At 34.1% G+C, this 27,571-nt stretch overlaps 1 protein-coding gene across 1 annotated transcript; it reads left to right on the top strand.

Annotated features, from left to right (window-relative positions):
• Positions 1 to 10,082: 10,082 nt before the first annotated feature.
• Positions 10,083 to 27,571, top strand: LOC142349890 (TBC1 domain family member 20-like). The gene is made up of 8 exons (XM_075401727.1): positions 10,083 to 10,449; positions 13,637 to 13,717; positions 18,472 to 18,572; positions 18,842 to 18,933; positions 19,323 to 19,424; positions 19,867 to 20,008; positions 26,479 to 26,669; positions 27,097 to 27,571. Exons 1-8 carry the CDS (start codon positions 10,128 to 10,130, stop codon positions 27,284 to 27,286), a joined length of 1,221 nt encoding a protein of 406 aa, XP_075257842.1. The 5' UTR covers positions 10,083 to 10,127; the 3' UTR covers positions 27,287 to 27,571.

Here is a 27,571-nt window from a genome sequence, read left to right as displayed (position 1 = left end):
AATGCTATCAAAGTAATTTAACTACTCTATATTACTATTTGCTGAATGTTTGAATTTCTGTAGAAAAGTTCTGATGCCTTTTTGATTAAACAAAAAAGAATTCGTTTGGTTGTTCAAATTTTCGTTGAACATGAACAGCGCATAGAGGGAGGACCAATACTGCGTTGTATTTTTATACACCAAAGAGAAATGAAAATTTTGTTCCACTCGGATAATTTTAACCTCCAGGATCGTCATCTGACTAAAGATGCACATATACAAAAATTGAATTTTTTTGTCTTTTTTAAGCGATGCGATTTTGCTATATTTCACTCATTTTTATGGACTTCAGACAAAAGCAGAACAATTCAACAAAAGCAGGGTTATTTAAGAAAGAACAGAAATACTTCAGCAAAACAGAATTCGTAGTTTTTAGATAATTTCAGAAAATTTTTGAGTTTAGGTTATTTTTATCGGAACATTTTCGGAGATCAAATAATTATGTCTGCATGAAGAATGTTTAACTTTCAAAACGGACGATTTTTGTTTTTGAGAAAATGCTCAATACGTATTTTGAAAATGCTCAATACGAAGATTGAAAAACGTTTGCACAATACGTATTTCTACTCCAAAACCGTTGATTTCAATAGCAAAACAAAAAAACGTGCGTTAGAAGCATCGTCCTAAAGAAAAAATACGACCTGCTGATAAGAGTTGTAACCGTTTCCGTCTTTGAAAATAGAGGAAATCAAAAAAACTAACGCAGTCAGTTTCATCAGTGACAATTAGTTTGAATGCTTCGTTTTTTCCACTGATAGTTAGTGATTTTTTAACTTGAAAATCTATTGGTAGGTTCAAAAATTTGTTATTTGTGTTTGTTATTTTGTGGGCGATCAATGTTTTTTTAAATAAAACTAAAATACCGAAAAGCTGCTGAAAATTGAGTAGATCTTTTGAGAGAGGCTTCGAAGAAAAGTAGGGACAGAATTCTGTAAATCTTTGTGTAAGCTTAAAAGTGTATAGTGAAATTGTTAATTAGAAGTTCTGTCAACATTCACTACCGTTCTAGCAGATTAACTAGCTCTGCCATGGCAGGTTGAAATATTGAAATAAAAAAGGTGAAAGATGTCCAAAAACTTTCGCATTTTTGTCTGAAAAATTTCATCGAATTTACTTTTATTTAGGAGAATACTTTTATGGTTCGCAAAAGTTTTTGATTGTATAATTGAGGATAGGATCAACCCGCAAGGAAAAAAATTTAGAGACACATTTTCAAGATTTTTTAGTTTAAAATGCAGAATTTTTGTTTCGCTGTCATCAGATATATGAAAGAAATTGAATATCAGTAAATTTGTAATTTTTATCAAATCTTTCCTTGAAATCAGGCTGTTTTTCATTTCCAAACTTGAAAACTTACATTGTATAGCGGGAGCGTGATTATATGGAAACAAATTACCGAGGATAGCATCAAAGATAATTTTTCCTTTAAGCTATGCATCGTTTGTCGTGAGTACTGTTTAAAAGAGAAATTTGCCAATGCGGTCACTATTTTACTTGTTTTTGTTGAACCATTGATTATTTTGCAAGCTATCATTTGAAAGTTTTCATCTCAATTTTTCTAATGGCGAATTTTCTACGTAGTAGTTTATGATAAACAGTTCTTTCTTACTTTTTGTTCCGACCCCACTTGTGGGGGGAGGAACTATATACTCAAATGGGTTTTTCTTGTTCAGACAATTTTGGGCGATCGATATATTCATCGTAGAGAAATGTGAGTGGTATCATTAAAAAGCTCGTCCAGCGTAGTATTCGAAACTAAAATGATTTTTGAGGATAGAAGTTTTGTGTGAACACGAGATATTTGGCATGATTTTGTTCACTTTTAGTGTAATTTTTCGTGAACGTGAAATTAAGGTCTTTTTTGTAAAAAATATTAATTCAAAATTTTATTTCACGCTACAAAATGAATCAATTTTGAGTTCGCAAGAGACGAAAGCCGATAAAAAGACTAGTTTTTTGTCTCATAGGGAAGTTTACTGTAAAAAAAATTCAATTTCTATTTGAGAGCTCTTTTTTTAGAAAACTATTCATGTTTTTTTGTTTTCATAATTCCCCCCTAAGACTAGTCACTGTTCATATCGAAATTCCGTTGATGAAAAACCTGATTTACAGTCTAATGAAGACCAAAGAACGAAAAAAATTCGTTTTCAAGGAATGGCTCGTGTTTTTTGGCTTCGACTCTGAGTTTTCGTAATTTTAAATGAAATTCTGAGTTTTTTTTTGAGGCTTCACTAAATTTTTGTGTAGTCTAATGGCATAAACTCATTGACTAAAATTGCAATAGGTTTTGTGATGAGCGTTAAGAGAATCTATCTAGAGCTTTGAGTGGACAGCTAATGGCTGTTAATACTTTAAAAATGGTTTTCGGAGAATTTTTTTCAAATATTAATGGATCATAATTTCATTTTCATGAAATGTAAGTCAATCACAGTAATTACAGGAACCCTTTCCTTTCTACTGTAACCAAAATAATCTGGTTAGCGGTTTTACCTTCTAACTATTTGTTGTATGGCTCCAATGCCACAAGATTTCAAATTTCAAAATAAAAATAGGATATTTTTGTTTTATTGGTTTCTCTTGAAATCTTATCCCATTATCCTGATATTGATACCTCCCATTGGCTTAGAGTAGACGTTCAATGAATTATGGACAAAGTTTTCAGAGAAAAGCTTATGTTTTAAATGGCTTCGACACCTTCTCGCACTTCTCTACCAAATTTTTGGATTTTGCCTGTCTTTGTTGTTTTCATAGTGAATGACTTATTGTAATGCCTTATTGATAACTTTTAAATGTTAAACATCCTTGTTGTCTCATCGAGTCACAACTTATTTTATACTTAGCGTATATTTTAGCTTATTTTATACTTAGCGTGTTTTTTAGCTTGCATGGTTTTGAATACTTTTGTGGTTTTAATGTATTTTTTTGTTTGTTGATTTATTGGAGTCAAAATGTTAAAAAGAAGAATCTAATTGCTAAAGTTAAAGGAAAGTAGAAGGCTTTTTACTGAAAAATTCATTTTTCATGGCTTCGACACCTTTCTCGCTCATTTTTTGAATTGCTGTTTTTGCCTGCTTCTTTTATTCTTTAGGTAGCCGTAAAATGCTGACCGGTCTCATAAGCTTGTAATTGAGGATTGAATGAATGATTTTACGCAAAGCAGTCAGTTTATACCGAATAGTCTTAAAGTTTATGATATTTTACATTTTTAAAATTTTTAAGGCATTTTCAATTTTTTCAGTTTTTGTTGTTCTTTGCGTAACTTATTCTCATCATTGATGGCTCCCATACAATTCGTTTTTTAAAAATTAACATAATTACTGATATTATGGCGTAACTGATGTTTTGTTTGTAGGACAAAATGCGTTTTCATAAAATGTTATGTGAGTGATGTATTTGTTTCTTTGTCTCTTCCTTTAGCAAAATCGCGTAATAACAGATCCCAATGATTTTCAAATGTGGCCCAATTGAACTTATTTATTCATTCAGAATAATTTTAGCTGAATTAGTATAAATAGATATTGTAATAAAAATCCAATATTGAGATTATAGCTAATGATTTTAACGGCTTCACTAATTTGTGTTTTAGCAATGTTTGTAATTTGTCGTTCGTAATTTTTTGAGTTTTTGTGCATCTTTAGTCCGTTCCTGTAGCTTAGTATATCCAAAGACAGATCCTATCGGTTTCATTATGACTTTTGAGTAATATTATCATGACTTCTTTTGTTAAAAGCTAATAATTTTCAAGATTTTTGAAATTATTTGGTTTAAAAAATTTTGGTTAAATTTTGAATTTCGCCTCATTATTTCTTCTTTTCGGCGACTTGTTTCCTAGTCTCCATAATGAAAAATCCAATCTGCTGTGTAGCTGGGAAGAAGTAAATTTGTGTAATTAGAGTTTTGTCTGATTGTAATCTGACGTTGTTACGATGTTGTTTATAATTTAGATATGAGTTTTTGCTGTGAAATTTTTGTTTTTTTTTTGTTGTTTTTTTTCTCGTACTCTTTTTAATAGCAGATCCCGTTGTAATGAGGCATGGCATTATCTAATTCAATGATTAGTTTAGTTGTGTAACGATTTTTTCAAACTCAAGCATCTATTTTTTATTATCTCTTTGTCAAAAATGTAAGTCAAAAGACAGTTAAGTCAAAAATGTAGCCGAGTGCGGGTCGGAACATCATGTGCGAACGCACATTAACGAGCCTCCCTGTTTTGTGTCTTTAATTTGTCTTTCTATAATTGCGTAGCAATTCATAGTTTCCAAATTACTGGCACTTTCATTTCACAAAAGCAGAGCATTGTAGCTACGTTTCTATGTCTAGCGGCAAGTGTATATTGAAGCATAGCGGCTAGTACGCATTGAAATTGTAAATGGGCTGTGGTCAACCGCATTTTGTATTGACAAACTATTCTCACACCAATTGTGTGTAGTTATTAACACTGCTGTAAAGTCTAACTATTTGTAATTTTTTCCTTCCCTGAACTATTTTTTTGCCCGCGACTAGCATTTTTTTTTTGTTTTATTGACAAAAAGCCGTTTTCTTTATAAAATTGTGAAATTTTCTGTCATCAGCTGTGCAGCCACATTCAAAGCCGTTACAGCTCGGCGATTCCTGGGTCTGAATAGATAGATAGCAAAAGAGAAGGAAGTATCATGTGAAAAGTTTCCCTAATCCGGTGGGATTTTATCCCAAGATATGAAGTGGCGCCTGAGTGCTTAGCCATTGTGATCAGGTGTGATCGGGTTCCACCTAGCGGTTTGTTCACACAGTTTGTAGTCCCGCTTTTTAATTGGGACAACTGGAAAAATGTCAAAGTGTAATTTATTAATTGGATAGGCTTATAATTTGTGCTAGTTAGCGAATTACATCGAATTCAGCTGAGGCTGTTTTTACAAATCAATGATTGTTTTGTTGTTTATTTTGCTAGTAGTGCTGGCTGTTTCTCGGATTAATTTCCCAGGTAGAAAAATTGAGAAAATAAATTCAGAGGTTTTTAATATCGAGCCTTATTCAAATTTAACGCTTTCTAACACGATATTAGTCACTATTGATTTAGATTTCAACAGTGCAATGTTGGGGTATCGGGAGTTTTTTTTCCTCAAAAGAAAGCGACTATTTAGAAATGATTATAATACTAGTTTAGTGTCTTGTTTTTAAAGTTTTTGTAATGCGAAAAGTTTTTCCTTTTTTGACCTAATGAGCGCAATTTGCTGTGTATAAATAAAAGAAAGCGATGGCGTGCGGGATGGTTTAAAAACTTCTTTGTTTGAGGAAAGAAACGGGTTAATTTCTGTAATTAGTATGCTTGGGTTTTAAGGTTCTTACAAAACCTCACAATCTTTTCATATTCCTGACGATACCTGAAGAGGCTTTACAAGGGCTGAATAGAAAATTTATAGCGCAAATTTCTGTATTGAGGCAATTAGAACCTTTTTGAAAATCGAACAATATACGGGCTACACATTCTATGGAGACACACTTTCCGTATAATATGGAGCGCCCTACATAATAGCATGCCGACAATAATTTAGGCTCCAAGATATTCCATATATGAATGTTTTACGCTAGGAAAACTTCATGCATTTTCGACCCCTAAATGGCAAATTTATGAAGTAAATATTCACACAAAGCTGCACATATTCTCACATAAAATGTGAAATGTCAATGGAAGCTTTGAAAGCAATTAAAACGTCATCGAGATTCGAATGGTATTAGTTACAGTACAAAAAGAATTTACTAAAATATAGCCCCGGGCAAGAGAAGCCCTCTTAGGAAAAATAAGTTTTAAAATATGACATTTGACAGCCATAAATTTTACGCGCAAGTTTCTCAGGGCTAAAAATTTAATCTATTTTCAACAGGCAAGTGTAATCTGGGCATTGATTAAACTGCGGGTGGGTTAGGTGAAATTTATTCATAACTTTTTATATCTATTCATACCTTCCCTCTCTAACAAAACTGGGGGGCTATCCACGCTACCCAATTTCCGCTAAGACATGTGTGACCAAAAGTAGAACAATTACGTACAACTATACTTCTACTCAAAGCTGTATTTGTTAGGACCAAAAATTTGCATCAATTTTTCCAACTTTTACTTGAAAGGCGAATATATTGTGGGTTTCCTCTTATCGCCTCAGTCGGTTTATTGGGTGCTAGGAATATTGTCCGACAGGGCGTTTAGTCGACAGCTAAAACATCTGAAAACAAAATTAACCGACATTCTAAATTTGATTGGTCAAAGTATCGCGACTTCGAGCACATGTACAATTGGCGAGAGGATTGGCTGTCGGCTTAAATGCTCAATTTTTGATAGTCGGTTATACCCCTTGTCGGCCAATTGGGCGATCGATGGTTTATTGTGTGCAGGCGTGTGTGTACATATGTGTTGTAGGATATTTATGTAGTTGTTAGGGAGAGAGAAGCAATATTGTTGTGGCGGAAGTGAGAGAATTAAGAGAATATTTGTTTGATATTGAGAAGGAAGTGGCCCTAATAAGACACCTGTAGAAGTCGGCTGATTTATCATCTCAACACAAAAACACATCTGATTATGTTCACGTAGCCGACCCGTTCCAACTGCCCACGCCCCCGCCCCCCCCCCCCCCCCCCCCCACTCCCTCCCCCACCCCAAGCACCCTCAACGCCCACTTGCCATCCCAATAATCTTTGTAACAGCGAATACTATATTTATTGAGAATATTTTTTCTATTATATTTAAACTGATTTATCGTGAGCTTTTTTTGATAAGATAGTTGTTAATTTTTTTTTTCATTTATTTAGTCCGTAAAAATCTGTTCAAGAAACCGTTTTTCAAATGCATTAAATAAATGTTGCTTAAATGTTTGTTTTGGAAACAGAAATGCAGCTTCTGCAATAAACAACGATTTTATGCTGACAAAATTTTCTATTTTTGCACTGCAAGCTACTTAGTGAAATTCACGGATGGCTGTGTACGTGCCTGTGTTCACCCTTCAAAGCTGCGGAAGTTGTGAAGGAATTTGGGGGTGAGATCAAATGTTTTGGTGTTTTTACTTCACAGAAGAGTGAATAGGCGATGATTTGCATCGTTGCAGCTATTAATATGTCGGAAGTTTGCTGACGGTGTTGAAGGCTGATGCTATAAGCTTTCATGTAAGAAGATTTTATGTGGCAAATGAACGGCCGAACAAGTTTAGAGCAGTTAAATATCTTCCGCAGGTATTTTATTCCAAAATCCTTCAATTTTTTTCAAAAGAGCTATATATATATATTTTATAGTTTATTGTCCTTTAATTGTATCATTTCTTTTCTCTGTATATGAAAAATGAAACATAGGAAGAACGGAAATCATTTTGTAATGCTTGGCTCCGAAGATTTTACTAGATTTGCTCGTCTTTTGCGTGAATAAAATGGTTAGTTAGCATACCGCAGAATTGAACCGCGGAAACAAGTCGAATTAAAACAGAGTCTGAAACAGATCAACGTGACATTAAATGCAGTTATCTAGTTGGCCGAATAAACCACCTATCTGAATGAGAAATAAAGCTCTGACTTCTCAAGTAGCCAAGTAGCCAATTAATAATTAATAAAGTAGCCAAGTAGCCATTTGAACTTTGATTTAGAATCTTTAGAACTTTTGGCTTCCTGTAGTGCCCAACAGCGGTAAGAGAAAGTTTTTTCATCTCTGAAATTAATTGTTTTTATAGTAAGTTGTATGTTTCACATTTTAACTTGTTACTGGAGAATCTGCAATTTTAGCGGTCGCTTTCTGTTCCTCTAACAACTTTTTGGCATTGTAGTCGCATTATTCAATACGGATGCAAAATTCACTAGCAGTAATTCTTGTCTTTTAAAATTTAAGGTATCAAATGCTCGCAGACGAACTTTCAGGCAGTTATTGTAGTTAGGCAAAATTTTATATATGCAAAATTTTAACAACTTTTATATGCAAAATTTTAACAACTGTTTTTGTTCAAAACTGTTGTCTCGCTTTCTTGAGCACTTACAGCAACAACTGTGTAAAATTGATTGCATCAAGTCTGTGTAGCTCTCTTAGAGTCGGTGCAAGCTAAGTGTACGGTTCACTGAAACTGACGAGAAAGTAACTTATTTGAAGGACCGTATATCGTTTTGTTTAATTTTTGTCACAATTTTTTGTCCCACCCATCTCATCAATGCCAATGGCATCCTTAGGATTAAGCCAGCTACAAGCAAAGCCCACCATCTCGCTCGTTCTTTTGACACCAATTCAATCGACAGAAGTCGTTCATGTTCTTTCGTGAAGTGTTTATATTTTAGAGGCCATTTTTCCTACGACTTAGTTTTTTAACCGTTCTAAGTTTTCTGTAAAACATGTGGGATTTCGTCTGAGCCCCCGTTTCAAAGAGTTTTGTTATAAATATCAGCAGTGGGCTCAAACATTTTTTTTGGATTATCCTATTTAAACCTAAAAAATTGTACAGTGGGGTTTTTCTCAAGTCAATAACGTAGTAGTCTTCGGGAAGTTTTGGTGAATAGCACTAGGTGCATTTGTAACATTCTACAAATGTCTTGACTGATGAGACTTTTTTGGGTTTTTAGTCGACGCCTTTGTGTCTGGCATCAATCATATTTTTTAAAACGGATATGTTCAATCGCGGAAAAATTCTTCTGAAAATAGTTAGGGTTAACTATGGGTCAACCTTCTGATGAATTGTTGAAGTTGGCACCTCTTTCACTGTCACCTGATGAGTGGGGATATTGATATCTTTTACATAAATTTTTCCCACCGAATGAGCGGGAAGAAATAATAACTGAAGATTGAAGTGGAATACAACGAATGGAAATGGGAAAAGAAGATAGATAACACTCATTGTGAATTAATATTCCGGAAAGAAGTCAATCGTATGTAAGGTCAATATATAACATAAATTTTGATAACCAAGCTGGTTTAAGTTAAATTCATTTTTGAATTTAAAAAATTTTGCCCCTCTTTCAGTTTTGTATCTTCAGGCCATTTTTTATCTTCGTTATTTCAAAATCGCGTTTTTTGTGAATTTTGAAGCTCTAATTTTAGAGAGGAAGAACTCACGTTGAAACTTTTTTCTGTTTTATTGCAATATGTGCATAAAGGACAATTTTTGACAGAGGACAGTTGGCACACGATACTGTTTGGGAATATTCCTTTGTGTCTTCCAATTCTATTAATTCTGATTAGGTAACAATTCTATTAACACTCATTCTATTAATTATTTCCAGTAATCTTGGAAGAGAATCTGAAAGTTCTGATTAGTTGAGAATGCTATTGTTTTGACGGTTTGATATTGCAAAATTTTATGAGAAGTCAGCTTTTATCAATGTTTTGTGTTTTTGAAGTTTAATCAAAATTGGAAATTCTATGCTCCTAGTTTTCATATTTTATGACTCTTTGCAATTCTTGTTCAATGTTGCGTATTATTTCCTATTTTCCTTGAAATTAGTTTTGCTAATGGCTTTTTGGAATTATGATTCAGTGTCTCTTCATTGTACTTGTTTTTTGTTATTTTGATGTTTTGTTTTTAATATCCAAGAGCAGTACAATGCGTTAAAAACATGTGTTGATTTTAAATTCATATGATTCCGTTGAAATTGTCATGAGCGTTACATGTGCTCTACGATTCTTTTCCTTGTACCTGAGTTTTATTGTTGGCATCAAGTAAGGTTTATTTCAGCTGTTTTTAATGTGATGCTTTGACTAGATAACGCTTTGAGATTTAAAAATAATCTAAGAAACAAACTATAGGTCTTGGTGAAATGAGCTCAACGAATCGACCACCTGGAATACCCCCGCCGCCTATTTCACGTCGTTAAAATTTGCTTTCGAATACCGAGAACGAAAAAAAACGAATTTCTGCAATTCAAGTTGCTTTCGACTAATTGTTTAAGTATGTCATAATAGAGAGCCTTTATTCCGACTGAGTTTGTTGGATTTTTAAAACTATTTCTTTTTTCGCTCATAGAGCATTTTTTGTACATTCTCATTACCGTTAGATTGTTCATATGCTAAAACTAGAAAGCCAAGTTTTAAGAATTGTCTCAAATTTCTCGGGAAGCTATTGTAATTTATTATTTCAGACCGTGGTAATGATGACATGCTAAATTATGTTTTCGTAATTTTCGTTCTGCAGATTGGAAGCGTGAATAAAATGACAATACCAGATTCGTTAGAGGCAAAAAATTGTCGGGATTTCGGCAACAATGTCGAGGAATCGGATGAGAAATATGCAGCAAAAAAGAGTCGAATAAAATCCTTGTTGCAGCAAAAAGATGCAACGGTGCTGCGGACAAGTACTCAGAAATGCTGCAGGTCTTGCGGAGGGTTGATTGACAACGAAACTCGAGAAAAGTTGTGGCCTTTTTTGATTACCGGCGACATAGGGAGTCATGAGATGAAGGAAAATTACGAACCATTAAGTGGGTGCTTTTCAACTTCTTCAAAATGATGCAATTTGAGAGTTTCCGTTCTTGTTGCTTCGTCTCTTTATGTTATAGACTTCCTCTCCCATGAAGTGCTCAAATGTCCTCCACATAAATATTACGAGTACCTAAGAGGCTCTCAGATCCAACTGATATGAAGCTATAAAGCGAAGAGAGTATCTTTTTTATTAGCCGCACAGCGATAGCTGGGGCTATTATTGGCCTTCTCGTGGTTTTTTACAATTCAAAGAATTTGAATTGTATTGGGGCGCTGTCTTTTTACGACTCGAAGAGGAGTATTGGAGAAGTCTCTTTTTTAATCAATTTTATTGGAGTGAATTTTGCAGCGGGAAATGAAACACGTGAAAAAATTCGGAGTGATTTTGTTGCTGAACAAAATGAAGAGTGGAGCGAAAAGAGAGTGGTTTTTGTTCATATCACTGTTCTCTAGAGAGCGAGAAATTGAAGTGTGAAAAAAATTCTGTAAGCGAGCGAAATTTTTTGTTCACGTGCGGCATTTTAAAGCAGTTTTTTCTCAATTGTTTTGGTTAAGAGGTTTAGTTATGATTTGCTTTTGACTTTGGGCTGGGTTTGGTAGTGGTTTGAAGGTTTCTGAAAATTTATATGAATTTTATGCTAATTCGGATGTTTTTCATGTATTTTGCTGATTTTTGGGCCAATTTTTACGATTTTGTTAACTATTGTTTTGTTTTACTGCCTCAAATGGGTATTGAAGAAATCCCTATTACTTGAGCAATTTTCAGTTAACACGTGGTTACAGTTTTGTGGATATAAAGCTTTTTTTGTAGAGAAATATGACGAAAAATGTCGAAAATTGGAATTAATTTGCTTAATTTTTTTGCAGTTTTTCGGTTTTTTCTGATCTTTAGTTAAGTTTCTCAACCTATTATGACGTGCCTATTGTTTTGCGAGCGTCTGGGTATCCTATTGGCTAAAAAAAATTTTGTTTAGATTTATGTGCTTTTGTAATAATAATAAATTTTTCCAGTTTTTTAGTCAAAGTTGTTCGTAAAACTTATTTTTTTCATGATTTGGCTTCAAGCATTTTAAGAAATTCTCATACTTGGTTTTAGAAATTAATAGTTGTATTGATAAAGTAATTGTGGCAGATTGGGTATCAATTTATGACAGAATCTGATCAGATTTTTTTATCATATTTTAATAGATTTAATTTTTTTACTTTTTAGTTCTATGGTAATTATTGGAGGCACGTTTTTTTCTGTTGAGTAGTTGGATGGCATGTTAGTGGATTTCCACTTCGAGTCGTTTCCGGAATTCTTCCAGCTGTGTTTTTTTTAATCAATTTTATTGGAGTGGTTTTTGAAGCGGGAAATGAAACGCGTGAAAAAAATTGGAGTACTTTTGGTTCTGAACAAAAGTGAAGAGCGGATTGAAAAGAGAGTGGTTTTTGTTCATACCGATCTTTTGAGAGAGCGAAAAAAAGATGTGTGAAAAAATTTTCTCTAAGCGAGCGAAATTTTTTTGTTCACGTGCGGCATTTGAAAGCAGTTTTTTGCAACTTTTGATCGTTTTGAGGTTTGATTATGATATTGTATTAGTTTTAGGCTCGTTTTGATAGGAATTGAAGGTTTCAAGCAGTTAACTTGCGTTAAATGCTAATTTGGAGGTTTTTGATCAGTTTTACTGGTTTTCAAACGAAATTTAATGATTTTTTGCCTGTTTTTTTGTTTTAATGCTTTAAGTGGGATTTGAATAGAAGCATGTTTCTTAAGGAATGTTCAGGTACCAATTGTCTAATGTTTTCGTGGTATAAATTAGTTTTTTTTCAAAAAAAAATCGACAGAAAAATTGAGAAGTTTTGAACCATTTTTCTTAGTTTTTTTGCATTTTTTTTAAAACAGATCTTAGACAAGTTTCTTAGCCTATAATGACTTGCCCATTGTTTTGTGAGATTTTCATTGCTCTAGTTGCAAATGAACTTTAGTCGGCTTTATGTTTCCTTGTACTATTAAAAAACTTGTTTTTCTAGTTCTTTTTTTGTTGAATTTTTTGAATGCTGTTTCTATTCTTCCTTAAATTTTTTATGACATTTGTGGAGATTCAGTTTTCACAATAGTTGTTCTAGTTGTAAAGGCATAGGTATGGGCAATTTTCTCCTTTGAGTCGTTTCCAGAATTCTTTCGGCTATGTTTTTAAGATCTTCACACATTTTCATCATTTTTGAAGTCAAATTGGAGTAGTGATTTTGGTCACGCCGAAAGAGGAAATGGAGCGAAAAAGCGAGTTGTTTTGCGGCGTGAAATTTTTTCGCTCTAATTTTAAAGTAGAGTGAGAAAACGGTGTTTGAACAAAAATTCGCTGTCTCGCTAGTGGTTTTTTGTTCACATGCGGCAATTTCACTTTGGTTTTTATTGTTTTTCGATTTTTTGGATCGGATTTTTTTCTAAAGGGTTTTCCCAATCCATTCATAGTTCTTTCTAGGTCTAGTTTTTTGTTTAGTCAATGAAAATTCTTTGAATTGTACGTCAGGACTTAATCCTGCTATGTTTTTTATTTTGTCGTCGCGATTTTTGTTACGACCATATGACGTCACAACCACTTCAAATGTGCTTTTTGTTCATTCGTTCATGCAATTTCAACTGAAGTGTGTGTGTGACGTCATTTTTCGCTCTTCATGGAGCGAGTTTTTTTTGTTCATTCGCTTGATTGAATTTTCGGTCACACTTGACTTACCTCACTCTCAATAATGACTTCCTCACTTTGAAATTGACTTTTATTTACTTCAATTCAAAGAGATAAGGTCAAATGGGTGTGTGACTCTATATGAAGGTTATTTTAGAGCAGCTAATAGAGGCAGCAAACATATATACTGATTTTTAATCAAAATATAACATATCAGCCTTCAATGAAAAGAAGAATTTTTTGGTCTGTCTTTACTGTTTTTTTTGGGACTGCAGATCTACGAAGCAACTGCGGCTATTTCTGGCAATCGGCCAGCTATGTTCTTTAAAATTCTAGGTGTGCGATCAGTTTGGCTTGCGCTTTTTCATAGCACGCATGCATCTCTCAAGAATAAGAAATCATATCAAAAATTGTGACATTAATATGGATTATATGGTTGCCTGAGAGTGAAATTGCACGATCCAAATACTGACCAGTTTGAGATACTTTCTTTGAAAGGGAATTATTGTTATCTTTTCAGGTAAAACTCAAATTGAGGAGCACAAGGACTACTATCAAGTATATGTGGATGTCAGCAGAGCTCTCAAACGATTCCCTCCTAGTAAGTAATCTCTCGTTTTGAATTTTTCGCCTGAAAACCGACCTTTACAACCACCGAAGCCATTTTTTGTTGTCGCTTAAGCTCGTTACTGTACCCTCTCAAATAATCTTCCGCCCGATGCCATCCGCAAACTTTTGAAACGTATCAAAATTTTTTTAAAAGTTATCACCAGGTGCCGTTGCTTACTAAGTGCAGATAAAAAATGGCACTATTGGAATTGACAAATTTTATTAAGATTCATAAAACTTAAATTTTTGAGGCGGAAAATTTCAGGTGGGTTCAATGTCAAAGTTTTTTGGTAAATAATACGATGCGTATCTACCTTTCATCTCGAAAAACTTGTTAATAGCCGCGAAGCGATAGCGGTTATTATTGGGGACATCGTGGTTTTTTACAATTCAAAGAATTTGAATTGTATTGGGGCGCTGTGTTTTTTTCAAGATGTGTTCACACATTTTTCAATGACTTTGATCTTTCAAAACGAGATAAACAGGTAAAGCCCAGCGGGCATTAGGTCTCATTAGAGGCCCAAAGTGGGCTGTAGTAGTCCTTCAAGTGGTTAGAGTGGTGCAGTTGCTTGGGCGGCCTTAATTTTAAGGTTAAAAGGTCATTTTAAGGAGTTTTTGGGCTCAAAATGGTGCAATTTTTCATGTTTTTTGAGTTTTTTTGTTTCATTAGTCTTCGTTTGAAGTTTTTAAGAGTTGATGAAGGCATTTGGCGAGACTAAATTACATGTTTTGACCATTTTATGAGCTATATGTTTTGGTACTATAAACACAAACACGCAAAATGATACTAATTTTTGCAATTTTTTTCAATTTTTTTGAAAATTTTTGTTATTTTTGAGTTTTTTCAGCTTTAGGGGCCAGTTAATCTCCTTTGAGGTTTGATAATAGGGCACTGCATAGTTTCTAGTTACAATGGATTGGTTTTCAACATTTTTGTAAGGTTTCTTAAAGTTTTTGTCAAATTTTTGATATTTGTCCATTTTCAAGCGCCAGAAAACATATTCCGCGGTCTGATAAAAAGTTACCGCATGGTTGTTAGTTTCAATGGATTTGTTTTCAACAATTTACCCTTCCGAATTTTAGAAACTTTTTGAAAGTTTGAATTTTTTTTTTAAATTTCAAAACATTTGTTCTTTTTCTGAGTTTTTCTTGCCGCAGTAGCCAGGTAGCCTCATTCAGGGTTTGATAGTATGTTATTAAATAGTTGATAGGGGCAATTGAATGGTTTTCACAGAACGAATTTCCGTTTTTAGAAATTTGAAATTTTTAAAAAATTGCCTATCGATCTTCGAGCCGATGATTTTTCAAGGCTTGGAATTGGGTTACTGGATAGCCTCTAGAGACACAGAAACGATTCTGAAGATCTTAATATCACGATTTTCGGCAGCATTTCATTGAAGTTTGCAATTGATTTCATTTTTTTAAAAAAATTGTCATTTTCGAGTTAATCGATCTTCATGGGCCAATAATTTTTTTTTCAGGTTATGCAATAAAATACTGGACCGATTTCAGAACCAAAAATTTTTGAACATGTTTTTGAAGTAGATATATTTAAAGGGATCAATGCCTTTTGGGTAAAAGCTTCAAGAGTTTTAGCAATGATTATATTTTTGTTTAGTTTGATTTGTTTGGTTCTCAATTTTTTGAGATGATTTTCTTTGTTTTGGCTGGCATTGTTCAATTGATCTGGTGGTTAGGTAGAGTACTTCTAAGTTTTTTATTCAATTCTTTGAATTGTATTTCAGGACTTGTCCTGCTATGTTTTTTTTTAATTCGTCGTCTCCATCGATGATTCTTACGACCTGATTTCTTGGAATTGACCTATTCAATGACTTCAGTGACTTCTACTGCTTTGCAAATAAAATTTGTGTGCGTGACGTCATTTCTGCTTTTAGATCGATTGCGTGACTTACCTCACTCAAAAAAATGACTTCTGAACTCACTTATGGAATTTTAAAATTTATGAACGTTTACTCGTAAAAGTTCAATACTGTGCATTAAGTAGTGCCAAATTAATGTGCCCTGGTGCTTGAGTATTAGTCTTGAGTTTTTGATTTCGAATATCAATTTTGAAAAAGCTATTCTAGGGCTTTTTCCTTATAGACCGTATTTGTCATAAAATTGACTGTCGGAATCTAACCCAAAAAGTGTAGTTGTCTATTAAAGGGCTGATGGTCTATCTGTCTATCTTATTTCTTTAGTTATTTCAATTCATGGAAAGCCACAAGCGTCTATCGTGGCTATTTTCCGGCTATCTGCCGGCTATGTTATTCGTTTGTTCGATAATTAGTCAAACCTTCGAGAAAGCGGGAAGCAGAACAATTGACTGGAAACTGACATAAAATTGACAAAAAATTGTTGAATTGCTAAATATCTCGCTTTTTTTAAAAAAAAGTTTAAATTGCCCTTGGTTTTCATTTTTTTAGTAGGTTTCAATGCATACTTATAACAAAATGAATTGAAGCGAAAATAGGCTTTTTTGTGCTGAGTAGTATGAAACTGAACTAAATTAGTGGAAAATTTGTTGTTTTTTAAATTCAATTAACAATTGGTCATCTTATTATTTATAACTGAAGATAAATTTGAAATTTCCAAATATAAGATGATTTTTTTGCAGAAAAACTCTAAAAGTGAGCAAGTTATGCTTAAAATTATTCTGTTATATATAGAGAGAGCCTCATTGTCTTTGTGTGCCCAAGTGCTTCTAAACTAAAACGTTGATTTAAAACGGAATTTTGACGAAAAATAATATTTTTCGCTTCAATACGTGTTCACCTAGAAGTCTACAATTTTACGAACAATCTGATCATCAGTATTGGTTTTATTTGCGATTAATCTCAATTTAATTAATAGCTCATTGTACTTAATCTTCCCTGAGTAACAGTTGCTCGCTTGCAAAAACACAGAGTTCAAGGAATGATTTATTGCTCTCAAACGAAGTTTGCTGGAATTATTTTAGCACAGTTGGTCTTATGCGATTTTTTTCCTAATGTCAATTTTTCTTCTCAATTTTTATGATTTTTTCAAGATCTTTGCCTAAACAAATTAGTGTATAGCGAAACTTTCCTTACACAATTTATACATTCGATGGCTTTTTTTAAGATGACGTTTTGTGTTAGTAAAATTGTTTAAGTACTACTGCGATTTTGGCGTTTTTCTTAATACTTTCGTTTTTCTTATAATTTATATTAGTACTTTTGTTTGTTTTTGTTCTAATTACTAGACCAAGTCTTTCTGTGCACCGTAGGGAATTTTTATTTGGTGTTATTAATAATGAATTTTACTTTTGGCATTAAGTCGTTGAAATTCAGTGAAAGTTTTTCTCACAACGCCCAGGTTAACAATATGTTGACATTTTTTTGTGCAAATTATGTCAGTGTTTCGAATATCTTTTATCACTTTTTAATTTAGGCAGGAGGATAGCTATGTAGTTCGGTTAAGCCATGAATTTTAAATTATGAACTCTCCTTGTTTTTCTGTTTTTTTTGTTTTGATTTTTAACTTCCAAAAACTACGAGGTAAAGTACTACAGTTGGCAATGCTTTTTTTTCAAAATTGGCAATGCTTTTTTGTCAAAATTTTTTTTATTGATTCAAGCTTTCAAGTTTTTTTGCTTGCAAATTTAATATAATGGAGAGCTGAGAATTTGCTTGCCTTACCTTGACTGATCTTTTTTTCCCGAATATTTGTCTGGATTTTGGTAATAAAATAGTTTTTGCCTTTGATTTTTATCCTGTTTCCTTATGATTATTTGTCTGGTTACCTTTCATTTTGTAATAATGTCTTTTTGTCTTGTTTCTCGAACAAGAGAGGCATCTTCTGTCGGAATTTGCCATGAAGCCAAAACAAAAATTTTATTGATACTTGTTTCCGAAATTGTAATTTTCTTTATTTGATTAGTTCTTTTCAGTTTGAGAATATTTGCCTTATGCTTTACCGATCTGTCTTTTGGGTCGCAGTGTTAATCGACGAGATCTTTGGTTTTTTCTTACTATTTTCATGAGTTGTCATAACAATTGTTAGGGCGGTCAGTTTTTTTTGAGTCTTTGTCCTATGATTATTTGTCAGTCCCAATAATTTTGGCCATTTTTTAACGTTACCAGTTATTTTTCTATTAATACAAAATTTTTTGGTATCAAGATTTCATTGTGAGTTTTCTCTGTCAAACTTATGTCCTATTTTTTAAATATACGGGACTTTTTTTGTATGGTTTCTGAATGATGTCGTAACTGTTTCTTTGCTTGCTTCAATAATGTAAATGCTCAAATCTTTGAGCATGTTTGACTTGTGAAAGTTTTTATCAAATAATTTAATGACCTGTTGAGTTAAAAAATGAATAAGAGAAACGGTAAAGGTTTCCGCTGCAGTTAGATGTGTTTGTGAAGTTTCTTCGGGATAGTTTTTTATGCAAAATTTTCGCTTGACCGTTTTTGCGCTTTTGTTCTGGAACTTTCTCAATTCTCAAGTGACATTTTCACACTTCTCTTCATTTTTGAGTGATCTCAATTGCTCTTAATTCAAAATGAAATCTCTTGCTAAAAAACTGATTGTAAGATAGGAAAGTGCAAGCGCCTGATAGCCGAATTTGTAATGCTTCAAGGTCGGGGGTCGAATCCCCATAGCCGGATTTTTTGCACCCATAAACAAAAACTTTTCTAGGCTATAGCTCCTGAAATTCCGCCGCCTGTTATTTGAGAGCAATTTGTCCGACGCTGGTGGATTAATGTTTGTTTTGTTCAATTTCAGGTATTCAAAGTGAGGGTTCAGTGGTGGACAAGTACATGGACGATTTGATTGAGGTCATCCTAAAAATTCTGGACACAGATTCTGATCTTCACTATTATCAGGTCACTCCTTTGTTGCTGAAACACTACTTTGTTCCAAGAAGTAATACATATTAAATTGATATTGAATTTTTGTCGCTCAATTTTTTTAATGAAAATTTCCTTTTTCGAAAAATACTTGCTTCGTATGGTTCCAAAATTTAATTTATCGCAGTAGCGAAAGCTGGTTTTGAACCAGGTTATCGGAACTACTAATTTGTCATATACGTTGCTTTTCAAACATACAATTATTTTCTTTGCTGGAAGGTCTTTAAATTTCTGGTGTATTTCAGGGTTTCCATGATGTCTTGGTGACATTTTTGATGGTGCTAGGAAAAGAGACTACTTTCTCAGTTGCAATTCAACTAGTCCAAACTCACTTAAAGTTAGTTGTTTGGATTTAACTTCACAAAGTATTTTTTAACTTGAGTATTTTAAATATTTTCTAGCTTGAACCTAAATGTTTTGAACCAAAAAATAACCGAAATTTTACTGTTGCAGAAATAACTGAAATTTATGTTTTACTGCTGCTCATGTGTGCTTTCTCTTGTACGAAGGAAATAAAAAAGATTTTTTTGAGGCTAAAAAAAATTGGTTTGCTTAACAATCTTTTTAAATATGTAGTCCGAAAGAAGTTAAGAAGCATCCTAATTTTTTGCAGCTAAAATTGTGTTTATCTAGGATCTCGCTTATTAAGTCTTAATTGAATCGGGTTCAAAAATGGTACGTCGCTAATTGATTCTCTGCGACTCAATGTCAGCTTAATTGTTTTAGGACTTTCATGACTAAAACTATGAAGGAAACGAATGATCTATTGTTCTACATGTACGCAGTGTTTGAGGAGGAAGACAAGAAGCTGTTCGATCATCTTATGAGGTGAGACCACCACCATTCCTAAATTTGATCTCTTTTCGAAACCAATGCTTTTTTGGATCATTTTTTGCTCGAGTCTTTAGTCGAATTCTTCCAACGTCTACTGACTCACTGTCTAATCTTGGACTATCAATATTGACTCCAATTATTATTATCTGAAATGTATAATAGAGCAAAAAGACATCACAGAACCCTCCTGTTTTCTTTAAGCAAACTTTTTTATCTGACGTCTGCTTAATTAGTTGTGCATAAAGCACATTTACAATTCTAAATTTCTTATGCACAAATTGCCTATAGTATTAGGTGTTTTCCTAATGGATTGTGTTGTCTTGATTGTATGAAAGATCAATATTTCCTAAGATTTAATTGTATAGATTCAACTGAAGAGAATTTCCAGATCATTTAAATTGTACTTAAATGTCTGATTTCACTGCTTTGGTTTCAGTGCTGAATTAGGCACCATTTTTGCCCTCCCATGGGTGATCACGTGGTTCTCTCACACTCTCAATGACCTCTCTTTGGTCCTGAGACTGTTCGACCTCTTTGTGGCATCTGATCCTCTTCTTCCCGTCTACCTCTCAGCTGCTGTGAGTTTAATAGCTGTCAGAATTATAGAACCAAATTTTTGTCTTACATTTTGCAATTTTCTGGATTCCAAACATGTAGTTTCGGAAAATCTATCCAGATGGAAAAATATGTCCATGTTCTCTGAAAAATTGATTTTATGGTAAATGTATCTGAAAATATGTGACTTGAAAAGTGACTTAAATTTAATTTGATTTTTTACCGTGTTATTGAATAATAACCAATAGCTCAGACTCGGAATGCATATTTTTCGATATAATTTGTGCATTCAAAGACTGCGAAAACCACGTACAATTATGCGCCCCGAACTCTGGCTCTTAAATTGACAAAATTGCGAGGTAAATCAATTTTGCAGTATGTTTTCACATTTATTAAGATAAGGTGGGGCTATTACTTACAATTGAGGTAAAATTCTCACTTTGCAATTCTGTACCGGATCTGCGGAGTTATTTGAGAAAAATTAAATTTTAAAAATTGAGATGTTTACTTTTACCAATCTGGTCTGTAGTTAGGGAAACTAACTTCCTCTTTAGTCTTAGGGAAACAGCTCCGGGTACTCGTTTGCTAACTATTGTTTGGAGTAGGTTTTCTAAGAGTAATGAAAATGTTACCGTTTTAATTGGTTCTTCTGTGAAAGTCAACAATTCCCTTTCTCTCATCACTTCACCCTGTAATCTTAAAATTGTTCTAATAAAAATACAAGTTACATGCTTCATTAAAATGCATTTAGGTCACAGACGACACATGTGGAAACTCTATCTTTTTCATGAAACCCACGAGAACTTATTAGGAAACTAACTGCCGTATTGTATGTTTAAGTTTTGTTAAGTTCTGGCTCCGATAAGTCGCTCTGATATTTGAGGAAACTTTAAAGTTCGCATCATCTTTAAGGCTTTGCGCGAATTAATTGTCGAGCGCATACACTGTGTTCATTTTAGCGATTGACATTTGACTATTTTTGTTTGATCTTGGAGCTTTGTTTGTTGCCCTTTTTCATCAAATCACACAATTTTGACCTTTGATCACGTGAACAATTGAACGTATCGATTAACTGTGTACAAATGGGGTGGACGCTTAATAACACGATGGCACTAAGTAATCGAATGCTACGGATTTACGGAAGTTTTACACAAAATTGAGCGTTAGTTGACAGGAAAATTATAGCAGAATGCCGATATAATATAGCTGCCTGTATTTGATTATGGCTAGTTTTTTAAAAATGAAAAGATGGCTATATTTATTTAGTTAGTTTAAGAGCTGTTGTTTGTAACAGGGATTTGTGAGCAGATTGTTGAATCGGTTTATTAAATTGAAGGGTTTTGTTTACTTTTATCTGTCTGTAGTTAGGGAAACTAACTTCCTCTTTAGTCTTAGGGAAACAGCTCCGGGTACACGTTTGCTAACTATTGTTTGGAGTACGTTTTCTAAGAGTAATGAAAATGTTACCGTTTTAATTGGTTCTTCTGTGAAAGTCAACAATTCCCTTTCTCTCATCACTTCACCCTGTAATCTTAAAATTGTTCTAATAAAAATACAAGTTACATGCTTCATTAAAATGCATTTAGGTCACAGACGACACATGTGGAAACTCTATCTTTTTCATGAAACCCACGAGAACTTATTAGGAAACTAACTGCCGTATTGTATGTTTAAGTTTTGTTAAGTTCTGGCTCCGATAAGTCGCTCTGATATTTGAGGAAACTTTAAAGTTCGCATCATCTTTAAGGCTTTGCGCGAATTAATTGTCGAGCGCATACACTGTGTTCATTTTAGCGATTGACATTTGACTATTTTTGTTTGATCTTGCAGCTTTGTTTGTTGCCCTTTTTCATCAAATCACACAATTTTGACCTTTGATCACGTGAACAATTGAACGTATCGATTAACTGTGTACAAATGGGGTGGACGCTTAATAACACGATGGCACTAAGTAATCGAATGCTACGGATTTACGGAAGTTTTACACAAAATTGAGCGTTAGTTGACAGGAAAATTATAGCAGAATGCCGATATAATATAGCTGCCTGTATTTGATTATGGCTAGTTTTTTAAAAATGAAAAGATGGCTATATTTATTTAGTTAGTTTAAGAGCTGTTGTTTGTAACAGGGATTTGTGAGCAGATTGTTGAATCGGTTTATTAAATTGAAGGGTTTTGTTTTCATTTCCAATAGTGGAAAAAACCGATGAAAATTGTTTTTTTTCGCTCAATTTATAGAATCGAGAATCTGCTCAAAGCAGATGATTATTCCGTTTTGTTTGCTTTCTGTTTCCCCGTTAGATCTTTTGTGAACCCCTTTTCCATTCCTATAATATCAAAATGATAATTTTGAGCAGTTAATTGATCAACTAGTATGATTAATAGGCAGTATAATCAATTACTTCTTAAAATGACTAGAATAGTTTTAGAAAAACAGCAACGTCATATGAAAGACAACAATGAAATCCGTCGATAACTACCTTTAATTGACATTTAATAGATTGCTCTCAAACGAAGTTTGTAGCAATTATATTAGTCCTGTTGGTCTTTTTTATGCGATTTTTCGCTTGACCGATTTTTCGTCTGACCCATTGGACTTTTCGTCCTCAAAAATGGGATAAACAGGTAGCGCCCAGTGGGCTTTAAGTGCTCTTACAGCCTTTCAGCTCGCTAGTCTTCAAGTATGCGATTCACAGAATCTGTTTTGAAAACTTATACTTATGGTGTGAAGGCGGTTCTTATAGATTGACCCCTCACATTTACCACCCCATCAGCGCCCCCGGTGCAACCCTCCCCCCTCGTTGCGCTCACTTACACACCTTCAATTAATCTAAAGCTAGCCTCACTAAACCGTGCTGAGCTACTGACGAAGCCAACCGCTCGCCGGTCGTTTAAGAGCAATTTGCCCGACGTTAGTCGGTTGTGTTAGTTGGATTATATCAGCTGCGCTGAAATTGCTGAGTTACTTAATTGGAAATTGTAATTTAACTGTTGAAGCGCTAGGGCTTCAAACTTTTGAGCAGCTCTTAGAGCTATAAGCAGATTGTTAGTGTATGGCTCACCGAAGCAGCTGTGGAGGTATTTAAAAACGGGATAAGCAGGTAGCGCCCAGCGGGCATTTAGTTTCATTAGAGGCGCTTAGCTGCGTTTAGTAGTCCCCCAAGTGCTTAGTGTGGTGAAGCTCGTGGGAACGTCACAGTTTAAGGTTAAAAGGTCATTTCTAGGAGTTTTGAGCCCAAAATATCGCCTTTTTTCGTGTTTTTTCGTCAGTCTTCGAATTTTTTTTGTTAAACCAGTCTAAAATTGAGGCTGGACAAAGTTGGATAAGGTCTTTTGCCAGGCATAAGTACTTTTTATGACAATTTTGAGAGCTATTTGTTTTTTTACTGCAAACAAAACACCTAAATTCATAATTTTCACAATCGTTTCAAGTTTTTTTGAACATGTTTGTCATTTTTTGAGCTTTTCGGCCCTAGGTGTAAAGTTACCTCTAGGGTTTGATAATAGATTACTGCCTAGTTTCTAGTGTTTTTCAGCAATTTAGCATCACGATTCTACGCATTTTTTTGAGAAAATTTCTTCTTCCCCCAATTTTTAACGTTTTTTGGGGTCAGAAAACCTCATTTAGGTTTTGATATTAATTTACCGGAAAACTTTTATTGGCTATGGAGTAGTTTTTAACTTCTTAATATCACAATTGTTAGCAATTTTTTAAATATAACTCATTTTTTTCAAGTTTTTTAATTTTTTTTTACCGTATAGTTTCTGGATGTAATGGAATGTTTTAAGTTTTTAATATCACGAATTTAAGCGTTTTTTAAAAATCATTTTTAAGTCTTGAATATTCTTAAATTTTTTGTTCGACAGCAAGGACTCAATGGCCTCATCTAAGGTTTGATAATAGTCTGCTGTATATTTTTTGGAGTTATTGGAATCGTTACGAATATTTAAATGACTCGTGTTTTATTTCTTTTCTTAAATTTCGTAAATTTTTTCATAAATTTTTCTTTTAGGAGCCAGTGGAAATATTTAAGGCTTGAAATAGGGATACTGGATAGTCTCTGGAGACAATAAATTGGCTCTGAAGATATTAATATCTAAAGTTTTAGCAAGTTTTTGTTATAATTTGCTTTTGTTTTAAAATTTTTAAGTGTTTTCTCATTTTCTGAGTTTAACGATTATTACTGGCCAGCGAAACTTTTTAAGTCTTGCATATGGGATACATGACAAAACTTCGTAGAGAAAAAGGGGTTGGGAACATTTTCACTGCGGAATCGGGAAACTTTATAATAAATTCTGCACTTCTATATTTTGTTTTCTATATTATTTTAATTACAAACAAATAGAAAACTAAAGTTGCAGTCAAATCTCATCATTTTCCTAGCATTTTCTCTCTGTTGTTTGGGGGTTCTTTCTTTCTCTTTCTTGTTCACGTTTTATCTCTCGCACTATCTCTCTCTCTCTGTGTGTGTGTTTACTTAACTCTTTTGTTGATGTCTCACATCAGCTGCTGTTATGTGGCGTAATGTCATCATCTATTACCCTCATTAACGCGGAATTATATTAGAAACGTTTGGGCAAAAATGACCTCTCTAGCACTTCTTATGAAATCATTGTTAATTGCTCTCAAACGAAGTTTGTAGCAATTATATGAATCATGTTGCTTTTTTATGCAATTTTTCGCTTGACCGATTTTTCTTCTGACTTAATAGACTTAAGTTAATAGGCTTTAAGTTCTCTCAATGCCTTTCAGCTCAGTATTCTCCATCTATTCGATTCACAGAAACTGTTGTGGAGACTTATATTTATGGTGTGAAGGGCGCTTAGAAATTGATCCCCCACATCTGCCCCCAATCCCCAGCACTGCACATCGCATCGTTTAGGCTTTAAAGGATTCGTGCAGCCAAAGACCCCCTCCCAACGTTAACCCCCACCACTCGCTGGTCATTTGACAGCAATTCGCCCGAAGTTATTCGGTTATGTTTAATTGCTGTTTCAGCTCAAACTGTTTTGGAGACTTATACTTATGGTGTGAAGGGCGGATCTTAGAGGTTAAGACTCCCCCACTGTTTGCCCCCCTCCCACTATTGCCCCAGCCCCCCCCCCCCCCCTGTTGCCCCCACCCCATACGCCCCCCCCCCCGTTGACCCTGCCAGAAAACGACCTTAGGGGTTTGATAATAAGTTACTAATAAACTTTTATGTGCCATGGAATAGCTTTCAATTTTTTAATATGAGAAATTTTGACAATTTTTTTTTATAAAACTTGCATTTTTACAAGTTTTTTGAAAATTTTTCGGTTTTTAGGTTTCACCAGCCTCAAATGCCAAAAAACCTCCTCTAGGGTTAGACAATAGGTTACTGTAAACTTTCTAAAGGTAATGGTTTATTTTTCAAGATTTTAACATCCCGAATTTTATTTTTTTCCGACAAAAATTGTAATTTTTTTATCAAGTTTTCCAGATGTAATCGACTGTTTTTGAAGATTTTAATATGAGCAATTTTTATAAAATATTTGCAATTTTTTAATCTTTTTCAAGTTTTTTTAATCTTTTGAATGTGTCATCTTTTTTCCGGCAACAAGGTCCTAGGAACCTCCTCCAAGGTTTGATGATAAGCTGTCACACAATTTCTAGAGTTAATAGAATGATTATCAATATTTTAATGACTCCAGCTTTAGCAATTTTTTGATAAAGATTATTTCAAATTTTTGGAAAAATATCATGTTCCAAGTTTATGGATCTTTAAAGCTTGAAATAGTAATACTGGATAGTGTTTTGAGGCAATGAAATGGTTTCTGAAGTTTTTAACATCTTGAATTTTTGCAAGATTTTGTTAAAATTTGCGATTGTTTTCAAAATTTTTGAATATTTTTGACCTTTTCTGAGTTTAACGATCTTTAATGGCCAACGAAGCTTTTCAAGTCTTCAAGATCAGTTACTTTACATAACCCAAGAAACAAAAAAGTTTTGAACATTTTCTTTGCGACATCTGGAGGCTTTTCTTTTAAACTTTGCAATATTTTGAAATTTTTTAAAATATCAATTCTTCATTTGATTTATTTACTAACAAGGCTAGAAAACTAAAAGTTGCAGAGTCGAATCAAGCTAAAGCTAGCCTCACTAACCGTGGTGAGCTACTGACGAAACCAACCGCTTTCCGTTCGTTTAATAGCAATTCGCCCGACGTTAGTCGGTTATGTTTATAATGGTTTGTTTTAAGAGGTATCAATTCATGATATCGAGGGCGGTTCTTTAACCCCCCCCCCCGCCACTTCACTCCCACTCCATCTCTTTCACGTCGTTCCATCAGTAACCCCGTACGCTTGATCCCACCCGCGCTCACAGCCCCCCTCCCCTCATAGTCACCTCACCCCCAATTTAAGCTAAAGCTAGCCTCTCTAAGTCTTCGTTCGCCAGTCGCTTGAGAGCAGTTTACCCGACGGTAGTGGCTTATGGTCTTCGTTGAAACTATCCTAATAATGGTTATTCTAGTTTGTGCTGCACATGAGAGAAGCAGTGTTGGACTGTGAGTGTGAGATGCCAATGATACACAAGATGCTCGGCGACTCCATCAATGATCCCTCGGTACCTTGGGATAAGTTGATTGACTCGGCGTTGGACCTCATGGACAAGTACCCTGCTGGGGCTATATCCAAAAGGGCTAAGCTCATTCAAGATATTAGGTGGGTGAATCAACTCTTGACTATCCTCATACCAATCTAATGAGATACAGAAAAACGGCTGTGATCATAAAGATTGCACCTCTACAATATTTATCTCGCATTCTTTTTAACTCGTCCAGCATCAATTCAATATCAATTGTATTGATCAAACTCGTAGCCTATCTCAGGTAGAAACTTCCGAGTGCTAAAACTTTTGATAGTTGTTAGTGTTAAAACAAATTATAAAAACCAAAATTTAGTTGGCTGAAGCAATTCAAAAGTTACCTGCGTTAAGACAGTCAATTTGAGGTGCCAACTCACTTGACATCATGATGTGTGTTTCTTTGTCCCTCTACTTAGAGTTGCATTGGTCGCGCGGTGGTGATCTGATTGAGATAATATAATATCTTAAAATGCCGTTAAAACCGATTCAATGTGGCTATTTCAGTGCTCCGAAGCCCAGAACAAAACCCAATAGCGGAGGCAACGAGTGGTCTCTTATGCGATATCAGTCAGTGCTCGGCTTCATCTCCACTTTTGTGAGACAAAGACCGATGTTCACATTCGCCATCATCAGTTCAGTCATCATTGCTTATTTCTTCAACTCTTACAGGACACGATTGGAGTCAATCACGTGATGACGTAACCTGTAAAGACACGTTACGTCTCAAATTTTTGTTGCCGTTTACATTTTTTTAATTGATTAATGTAAAAACACGTTGAGATGAGTCCGCATCAAGCTCTTGAAAGCAGGATAATTTATTTTTGTTGATAATCATAATAGAATGCATTATAAAATAATTTAAAGCGCCTTAAACTATAGTTTATTGATTTAATTAACATGCATATTAATTACAACTCCTCATTTTGTGATTCAAAGTTTATATAATACTAAAATGATAGTTTAAGGGTTCAAATGAAAA

This window comes from Convolutriloba macropyga, chromosome 11 (genome assembly GCF_964194025.1).
Source record: "Convolutriloba macropyga chromosome 11, txConMacr16.3, whole genome shotgun sequence".
In the NCBI taxonomy this organism is placed as follows: Eukaryota; Metazoa; Xenacoelomorpha; order Acoela; family Convolutidae; genus Convolutriloba; species Convolutriloba macropyga.
This window is presented reverse-complemented; position numbering and strand designations above follow the sequence as displayed.